Source organism: Formica exsecta, unplaced genomic scaffold (assembly GCF_003651465.1).
Source record: "Formica exsecta isolate Colony F162 unplaced genomic scaffold, ASM365146v1 scaffold1730, whole genome shotgun sequence".
NCBI lineage: Eukaryota > Metazoa > Arthropoda > Insecta > Hymenoptera > Formicidae > Formica > Formica exsecta.
Window position 1 is genome coordinate 46,832 of NW_021849048.1, and position 10,357 is coordinate 57,188.

Here is a 10,357-nt window from a genome sequence, read left to right on the forward strand (position 1 = left end):
AAAGAGAAAAGAAGTTATGTTTCTCTCTCAGAAACTGCATGCTATGTTTCTCTAGATATAAAGTTTTGCTTTACTCGTCTGATTCAGATCTTTTTCCACTATCTGTTCCACACAAGGTAAAAATAAGAACAAGATTAAACTTGCTCTAGTTTTTCTGAAAATGCTGTTAAAAGCAGTTAAATAACAAATCGATCAGTTGACAGCGGTAGCGTGGCCGAGCGGTCTAAGGCGCTGGTTTAAGGCACCAGTCTCTTCGGAGGCGTGGGTTCGAATCCCACCGCTGCCATTTTTTTTTTGTTCCGCGCGTGTGAAGCTACGCACCCCACGCTTGCGGCTTCGCACTCGAGCTGCGCGACGACCGCGTGGGGTACGATTAACGAAACGCAGTGGTAGCGTCTCCTTCGAAGGTCCAATGGGTTGCGTCGGCACGCGGCGCCGTGGTTCACACCTATTAGGAGTACATGTCATGCAAGAAGGTAGCGGTACCCCGAGCATGTGGCAATCTAGGAACATTCTGTACGCGCGACATCTGTGGGAGCGATCATCTACTTTCTCAATATATAAACGAGTTTAGTCGATCAGGCGGAGTATTACTGTTGAAAAAAGTTATCGATACATATAAATCAATTTTGCATATAAACATTAATTAAATTTGTAAGTTGAGCGTAACTTGATTAATCATGATGATCCATTTTTTTGTGGAAAAGAAGTTTTACTGCGAAACATGCGACAATCTCGAGAGCGCAGGATCTAATAGAAAATATGTACTATTCAACCGAAGAATTAACCTTTAAATCAAATGATATATCTTTGATCAAGATAAATGCTCAAAAAGATTAATATAAATATGAAGAGACTCCGATTAATAAGGTATTAATTTTGTTTTATCTTTTGTTAATAAATAGAATTTCTTGTGTTTTATCATATATATGTATAGTGTGATATACAAGAATATTATTTACAGCGAGAATAATCGTATCTTTGAGGAGAGAACAAGATGTAGATTCCAATCTACGAGATACATAGCGAAAGAACGTATGCTCCTTACGGAAGCTTATTCGCGGAGTTTCAATGCTCTTGCGAGCAGATGGGATCCTGTTGACGTTGTTGTCGTCGGGGGCTCGCCATTCCTGCCCGTTTCGGTTAAAAGGGATCGTTATTGAACGTTTATGAAACGGCGAAGGGGAGAACGGAACGGCCGATGTAATAATAATCATGGTATCGAAAAAAAAGGAGAACGGAAGTGAAGGCTCCGAAGCCACGTAGTATCCTGATACAGGTTTCATTTAAAAGATGCTACCACGGACCACGCCCAATTGACACGTTCTCTACAACTCGAGAGAAATCGGCGACCAGTTAATACATCGCAAATGAATATCAGAAAACATTTCATGTCATCGCATATTTTACAGGCGCGTATACACATTATTATTACTGTATATTTCATTACATATTATATATTACATATTATGTGTAATTAATACATAGTACATATAAATATTATATATACTTTATTAAATCGTATCTTGTATAAAGTATTGCTTAAAAAATAAGAAAAAATTAAAAATGTCAATGGTATAATACACACATATTTCCTATAATTATTCATACATTTACAATATGCGACACATTAAAAAAAATTCTTACTAGATATACTCTAAAAAATTATATAAATTATTATTGGTATATAACAATTTATTGAATTTATCACATTCATTAACTTTTTTTTTATATAGTGTGTTAAACGATCTTATTGTATATACATATAAAATAGTGTTTTTTTCTTTATTTTTATATTTATATGTAATAGTTTTTCGTGATATAAGTTTATCCTCTCCTATAAATTTTATTTAAAGCTTCTTGCAACGCATAATTAATTAAACACAACTCGCTTTTAGATATAAAAAATCGGATAATCTGTCAGTCGGAAAGACTAGTTATCGATCTAAAGACATCGATATAACTAGACTCCGTGGCGCAACGGTAGCGCGTCTGACTCCAGATCAGAAGGTTGCGTGTTCAAATCACGTCGGGGTCAAAAGAAAGGTAAAACTTTTGTCGAGATACGTAACACAGGAAATACATCCACGTTTTACGTATATCATTTATTTTTTTTTTTAATATGTCGATTGCACTTGTGAAAGATGTGACATGTGAATTTATACCCCTGAATGCAGTCTTGAGCAAAGCGAAATAATTTTCGTCCATCGTCGTGAAATGAATTCACAGTTACGTAAATTTTCGAGTTTCGTAAGAAAGCCGTTGCTGCGGCTGCGACTACGGATTTATCGCGATCCGTCGCATGGGCTGGAAAAAAAAATAAGTCGAAGCACATATGGAAACACGTATGGAAATACGTTCGTCCTCCGCGTTTCGCTGACGCTCGATGCTTTGACAAGAGACGAGTTAATATTTTTTTCTCTTCGCGTGTGTGTATGTACGTGCACACATCGGGAAAGTGTCGTCGCGTCGCATTTATGGCCGTTGTTCCTTGACCGCAATGAAACGCGATGCGTGCTCACATCCCGCACATAGGCCGTACATTATCAGGGAAGCAGGAACGGCGTCCTTTCTCCTTTCTCGTACAGTTGAGCATTCGCGCGGGTTGTCTCATTTAGCCCCTCCTCGTACTAGGCTAGCACGCGAAACGAGGAAGTTTCATCAGCGTTCTTGTATTACCTATGGTACCTACTTTCGTCTGAAATGCTTTTCGCTCAACAGGATTGCATGTCGATATCGCGAGCGCGATTATAACACAATATCAATCGACAAATAAAAACATTTTACATACACTTTGTCGAACGATATTATATTCTTTTATGTGTTGCAGAGATCACTCTTCGAGACTCAGGATTAAAATTATTACATCAAGACATATGTCAAAATGCGTAAATAATTAATAAATGAAAGGTGGAAATCTTTATCGGCACATTTATGGAATAATAAATAATACGATTATCCATGTACTTTTAATTTCAATGCGCCAATTGACGGATAAGCAAGGTATTAATCAAAACATTCTTTTTGGATAATATTTATCCTACTCGCTGTATACAATAATACTACGTTTCAGAGTTGTCAATGCCTACATTTATGCAATATTCGTCGATATATCAATAATTGCCAGAGACATGCACCACGTCGTAGCGGCAGAACGTTACGAATGGGTCCCTTTAAGACGGTAGTGAAACCTAACCATTCGAGAGGCAACCTCGATACGAAAGTTCTCGCGGCACGTCTAGTCTGGCTCGACGCATGATGTTCCTCCCCCGCTTTCCACACGCGCTAATTTACACGTGGCCCACACGTAATCTGCAGTCAACGGGCAGAATGGACATAATCAACAATTTAACCGAGCGGCGAGCAGGAACGCAGGACATCGCAGAAGGCATCCGGTCGCGACGAACGTCGCGTCCACGTTCGCGCTCGCACCTCCCGTCACCTCCTGTTCGCCGTGGATCGGAAAGACACAATTTTGAGGAAGAGCCGCGCGGGCCCTAAGCGCAGCCACGACTCAGCCATATCCCATTGGTCCACGGCGATCTCTTTCCACTGCTTATTGGTTCATTGACTCCGGAGTGGACGGAAATTTCGGCAGGGTTAGCGGGCCCGTGGCCGCCCGGACGGCGCGCTCATGCCAAGCTGCGACCGCCCGTCGAGGATTCGTGCGCGCGACGTCGCGTCGAACGACCGCCTCGTGGAGCCGCCCTAAATGCCGTCAGGACAGACTGTCTTCGCGGGACAGTGACACCGTTTTTCCCCAAAATCGGCATTAATATTACGAGGCGATTCTCCCCCCTCGACACCGGCGAACGCCCGGCTTCGGTGGCTTCCACGATTGTTCGAGAGCTTCGTCGAGTCATTATATGTCGTACGCGCGTCATTGCGCATCCCGCAGGGTACGAGACAGTTATATCCCAAATATAAGATCGAACGTTATTACGTTTTCCCCTAAAATTAAAGGCGATGCACGTCCAAGTGGGGATCGCTACCTGCAAAAGGGGCGATGTGTATGTATACGTATATATAGGGTGACTCGTGACATTAGAGTAAGCGACAATGTCCATGAATCGCGAACAAAGCGGTAGATAATGGAATTGTGCAATCTATATGAATCATGAATAAAATAGATTGAAGTATTAATTATTAGATTTAATAAAAGTTCGTTGAGTTCTTAAATTTTAAAATTTCATCTTTTTAATAATTCATCTTTTTAATTCTTTTCTTCTTTTATCTTAGAAAAAAACTTTACATATCTCTTGTATCTGCTTCTATTACAAAGTTTCATGGTTTATATCGAAATTTGAACAATTACACGTTAATATATAAAATCTTATTGTATTCATATTGTCATAAAAAAATATTAAAAACGAGATACGCATTTTTTTGACAGTTGCATATTCACATGGCGTAAATCACATCGATACTAGCTCTATCAAGTTATTTTGAGTTTACATGCACTTTCTAACGCTCATCACGTACGAAATCACGTCCTCGTGTAATTTCGCGATACACCCTGTACATAATCGTGCGTGTACACATAGGTAGGCCGGCAGCTTGTTGACACTAGCGCTTCTATCGGTGGCGTCACGAAATTACAGGCGGCCGCATGCGTTCCTGTTGAAAAAATTCCTCACGGGCGAAAGTCAAGGTATGACGGAATATCGCAATAGACTGAGCCGGTCTGGAAGAACAGCCTCTTTGCGTGGAGTGCTCTCCTGGTGATAGGAGGGGCTCGGCGAGACAACCCGCGCGAAACTCTGTTCAACGTAGGGAGAGCGAGCCATCTCATGTTGGCTCCTGTCGCCACGTGCTGCTCGGATACCGTGGTGCTCGCATGCGGGATGTGAGCACGCACCACGTGCTCGTCACCGAGCCAAGTCGGGCAAACTGGGGTGACAATCGACGGCGATCGGGCTTGCCGTGCGTTCACCACGCTTCTGCGCTATACGGCACGTACGGGAGCTCCGCGAAGAATAGGTTGATCGATCAACGTCGTGTATATGCGCGACGCATGCCGTCTGTATATATCGTACCCCCATACCCGCATTTAATTTAAACGCGTACGCCTGATTCTGCCGAGGTAGTCTCATATATGAAGATCACCCGCGCGCGCGTAACAATGGTTAAAATAATTTAACAAGTAACCATAAAGAAATTGATGATTATTGTCTTTTACAGCAGTGCTCGGAGATAGTTGCCCTTTTCGGGCCGATTCCGTGACTCACTCCTATTGCCCCCCACTCACCGCTCGTGCGTTAGCGACGAGTCGCCAGATACGCGTAACTAAGGAGCGCGACGCTTTGTCTCAGGAGCGTCCGTATATAAGAATGCCCAAATATAATAATAAGACAATACTTTTCTATAAATAAAAGTTTTTCTTCAATATGTTATATCAATGAAATATAAAATATTGAAGAAAAAATTTTTAATTTTGAGACGACTCGTCGCTAACGCACAAGCGGTGAGTGGGGGGCAATAGGCGTGAGCCACGGAATCGGCCTGAAAAGGGCAACTATCTCCGAGCACTGTTTTACAGTATGTAAAAAATGTATCAGATCTCGAATAAAAGGCTTAAAAAAATATCTGACGACTAATAAATATACAAAAGTTTTCCCTATTTTTCAAAACTTTATTTGAGAGCTTTAATATATCAGAATATTTCACGTGTCATCTATTAATTACCATCATGTATTAATTATCATATTTAATATAAAATTTATGATGTATTAGAAATTTGTTCGTATGTAAGTTTTTCAGTTTGTACGAATAAGTATACGTAGCAGTCGTGGCCGAGTGGTTAAGGCGTCTGACTAGAAATCAGATTCCCTCTGGGAGCGTAGGTTCGAGTCCTACCGACTGCGTAAAATGGTGGGTTATTTTTTTTGCTCAATACATATTTGTGCAATATCCACTCTTAAAAAAGAAAAATTGTTAGATCGGTACTCGCAAATATCAAGTTATTGCCTCTTTTCCGCGATGCTGATTGATTATCTCGACATTGCGTTATGCATTACTTTATATCAATAAAAGCTTATAATGGCTGAGCCGCGTATTAATGATTAAAACTACATGAATTCGAAAGAATACGGTTAAAACTATAGGAAAATATAATAATTATAATAGAATAGATCTCCGAGTTTCGGAAATCATAATTTTTCGCATGTCGTATAAAGCAGTATAGCTGACAGTATACCTATTACCGTGAAAGAATTAATTAATGCTGCTAATAATTAAAACTCTGTAAAAAAATTAAAGATTACAAAACTATAGGAAAATTTTAGTAGAATAGATTTCTGTTTCTTAGAAATCGATTTTTCGTTTGTCATATCACATATCAAGATATTTCTAAATCCCGAGGGGGGTACAAAAATATTTTGGGGCCTCTATTTCTCTATTCTCTCAATTACTGTCTCTTTTGCTTCTATTTTATTTAAAAATATTAATATAATAAATATATAATAATTACGGTGTCTCTCTTAGTCTGACTCTTCCCCTTCGACCTGTCCGGCATGAGTGACCCTACCGGTAACTATTAGCGTTTTCGAATGTAGTAAGTTTGATCGCTTTGAGTGCTATTAAACCCAACCCAGACAGCACAAGGATGTCCTTAGGACGTCCAAAGGGCATCCAGGACATACATGTAGGATATCCTGTTATTTTATTTAAATATATTATTTATGATTATTTTTAATTATAAATTTAAACTTCTTTTAGTCTCCGCGAAAGTTAAAGAGTTTTTAACGGCGCGGCAAGCTTGGATCAGCCAGATATACCGATAGTATTGCCATCGTCAATATCATCTGAGGAGGACATCTTAGCAGGCACGGAGTGCAAAACGCCGACTCAGCAATCTGTGAGAGGTCCAAAAAAAACCGTTTCCCGACGAAGCCCGATCTGATCCGATTGCTGCATGGGAACACATACGGTAGACGCTTTCTCATGAAAGATTGAAAGAAAGACAAGTTGAGGTTTTTTATATACTTGGAGTATTTTTTTACTTTTGTGAGGTTTTTTTAGTGTGTATCATATATTCAAGTAAAAACTAACAATAAAAGTGACAATTAGATCCACATAGGGCAGACAATCGTTCGCGGCTATTGTGTAGTTTTGTGGAATTTTGTTTCTTTCTCTCTCTTTATTTTCAGGACTGTCTTGAACACGATGATCTGTCGGAATAATAATGATAAAATCATTACTATATAATCCAACAAAAAATTAAAAAATTATTTTATTTAAATAAAATGCAATAATCTTTAGCATCGTCTCTTTTAAATTTAAAAGATGTCGAAGATCTACCGTCGCCTCTTTCTTTCTTCTTTTCTTATATAGAAACAATTTTTTTTGTATAACATTTATTATTTATCTCATGACTAGAACAATATAGGCGCGCGCTTTTATTTATGGACATTTTCCAATTTTCAATAAATTATACAATTAAAAACGTGATTTTATATTTACATACACGTTTTTAATTGCATACACAAACACATAACATACAACACATACACATATGTATATACATACACATACATACGTATACATACATGTATACGTGCTTGAATCCATATTTACGAAGTAGATTTGAACTGTGTAACACTGGTAGCACATTAATCACAAGTACAAAAAAAGGAGAAGTGTTCTACTTTAATCAAAACTCGATTGGTACAATTAATATATTTTCTTATATTTTATTAATATCTTAAAACGTTGCTGATGCCTAAACGTTAAAATATCTTTCCATTATTATTAGGCGACATATTTTATCAACGTATAACACATGAAAACACATTGGACAAATATTCTCCCATAAATAGCAAATCTTGTTATGCATTAAATATGTGGGTAAAAGCTTTATCAGCTCAAGCCGAGCCGTTAGTACCTCTGACATTTTCCAACAAATGTAACATGGGACATATATATGAAAGTAAGAAAATATATATTTAAGTATATTCTTTCAATTGTTCTATATAATGTAAATTATGAAAATATTTTTATAGATTTTACGAATAAAAAGCTTTGTTTAAAATCTAATAAAAAGGATGCAAACGACTTTTTTGAGCCATCCTGGAAGCAATCGTTGGCTACATTAGGATCGTACATTGATTTATTAGCACCAGAACTTCTTGCAGTTTGGAAAATACGTGAAGAAGTACCAGTACCTAAAACTGCAGGAACCCATCAAAAAGTTTGGAACTGGTTGGAATCGTCGACTTCGAATTATCCTATGACTCAATTACAGGACGATTCTGAATACATATCTACATTTAACACTCAAGAATTAATTAGCATTTCTCAAGAACAAGATGTTGTATATATTGAAGATGACAATGTGTTACAATAAAAACTGTCAATGAAACTAAAATTTTAAAAGTTAGTAAATAAAAGCACATTTAAATAATTTATCTAATTACGGATTAAAAGAGAGAATGTCATGTGCTCATGTACAAAATACTATTTGATTATTTAAAGTTTATATATAGAATGTAATAAATTAAAATAGCTAACAAATTGTATATAGTGTAGATACAAAAACTGTGTATAGATACAAAAACATTTTATTATATTTATATGCGAGATTGTGATAAAATATAAATATGTAAATAAGTAGAACGAATTTTGGAACATTATTTTTTATTACAATAAAAATTATACAGTAATCACATTATGCATAATCTCGCGATGAAATGATTGAATGTATTGCATATTCAACAGATGTATATTTCACAATTTGCAATGTCATTAGTTGACTAGCGGTTCCGTAGCTCACGATTTGCCTTCTCTTCTTCATCTTCCGTTTGTTGTTCATTCTGTTTTTTTTGAGCTGTTGTTCTGTCCCAATGGTTCAGCTTCATTTATCGATGATTGTATATTTGTTAAATTACTAGTGATCTTTGGACGATCTGTTGCTAGAAATAAAAAAAGACATAAATGTTATATATGAAATAAACATCCAATATTTATATATATATATATTTATGTAAATAATAATCTATCTTTTGACTACATGTACAATCCAAGGCTGTGTTCCAAAATTTACTGCTAGAGTACTGGAAATCTATAATATATGTAAAGTGAATTATACATTTTCAGTACTGGTAGTGAATTTTGGGACACCGCCTCAATCTATTTATCTACAAATTATACTTAAAATATTTTTTCAGACTATATATATTAAAATAAACAATTTCCTTAATTAATATAAGGAGGAATTGAATGGATCAGCTGTGTTAAAAATTAATAAATCTAACACAATTCGAGATTCATGAATTTGACATAAAGTACTTTTAGCTTTTTAGAATTAATAAAATTATTATTATATTATTATATTAGTAATTAATTTGTGAGTTAAAATATAAATTTGCCTGTAAAATTAAAATTTTTAATATCGAAGAAAATTATTAATTTGTCGTGATTTGTATCGACTTACTTTCATATATCGCGTTCTATATATCGTAATCGCGCGTGAATTTTATTAAATTAAATATTTTTTCTAATTTTTTTTCAAATTTAACAATTTCAACTCCCAGGGCCAGATATGCCGATGCTGGAGCAGCCGACGAAGATGCCCACCAAACAGCCTTTTAGGTAGAGCATTTGCCTCTAGCAACCATCTTCCTCGCCGTCTTCCTCTTCAGTAAGTACGCTAAAATTTTTATCTATATTTAAAGATATAGACTAATATAAAATATCTAAAGATTATATTGTATCTGAGCATTTTGTTTATTGAATTAAAACCTGCTTGAATCATGCTGAAAAAATATACATCAATAAAGTTTATATAAATAATTTTTGTTATATTTTTTGATATGCAATAATATTTAAAAAAATAAGAAGTTTACAAAATTTATTGAAAAATATTACACTTTTTATAAAGTATACAGAATTTATATACATTTATTTAATCTTTGTATGTAAATAAATTTATCTTTTTATTTCTTGCTGCGATGCCCCTATCTATTGTATTATTATCATAATTAATTACCATTTTTCGATATATTTTCGATTATATATATATATATAATAGTTAATAATTTTATTATTTTATTTTTCGTAATAATTAATAATTAAATTTTTTTTCAGGTCTATCTTTCATTTTCCGGAGCCAAGTATGTCGATAGCGATGGTGAAGCGGCCGATGACGATGTTGAAGCGGTCGACGAAGATGATCGTCAAGAAACCTCTTAGGTAAAGCCTAAAACAAAAGGTAAGATATATGTTTGTACGTATAAATATATAAAATCCAGCAACGAAATAATGATTTCATTTGCCTGGATTATCGCCATTTTTTCCATATTTCTTTTTGTTCATCTTGAAATTAATATATATTAATCTAATTAATTTCTAATTTTTTTCG

At 35.8% G+C, this 10,357-nt stretch overlaps 1 protein-coding gene, 3 non-coding genes and 1 pseudogene across 4 annotated transcripts; 4 read left to right on the top strand and 1 right to left on the bottom strand.

The window, feature by feature from the left end:
* The first annotated feature begins 204 nt into the window (after nucleotides 1-204).
* Nucleotides 205-286, top strand: Trnal-aag. Its single transcript has one exon. It is a non-coding gene; the product is annotated as a tRNA-Leu (tRNA).
* LOC115233367 lies at nucleotides 224-3,529 on the bottom strand (annotated as a pseudogene).
* Nucleotides 1,967-2,038, top strand: Trnaw-cca. The gene has a single exon. It is a non-coding gene; the product is annotated as a tRNA-Trp (tRNA).
* Nucleotides 3,530-5,782: 2,253 nt separating the features above from the next.
* Trnas-aga lies at nucleotides 5,783-5,864 on the top strand. Its single transcript has one exon. It is a non-coding gene; the product is annotated as a tRNA-Ser (tRNA).
* Nucleotides 5,865-7,532: 1,668 nt separating this feature from the next.
* On the top strand, nucleotides 7,533-8,401 carry LOC115233366. The gene is made up of 3 exons (XM_029803739.1): nucleotides 7,533-7,665; nucleotides 7,754-7,927; nucleotides 8,001-8,401. Exons 1-3 carry the CDS (start codon nucleotides 7,548-7,550, stop codon nucleotides 8,342-8,344), a joined length of 636 nt encoding a protein of 211 aa, XP_029659599.1. The 5' UTR covers nucleotides 7,533-7,547; the 3' UTR covers nucleotides 8,345-8,401.
* Nucleotides 8,402-10,357: the final 1,956 nt, after the last annotated feature.

Coding starts and splice junctions, on each gene's coding strand:
- LOC115233366 (XM_029803739.1), top strand. CDS start 7,548: ATGTATACGTGCTTGAATCCATATTTACGAAGTAGATTTGAACTGTGT. Junction 7,666..7,753: donor CTTTAATCAAAACTCGATTG/GTACAATTAATA, acceptor CATTATTATTAG/GCGACATATTTTATCAACGT. Junction 7,928..8,000: donor CATGGGACATATATATGAAA/GTAAGAAAATAT, acceptor ATATTTTTATAG/ATTTTACGAATAAAAAGCTT.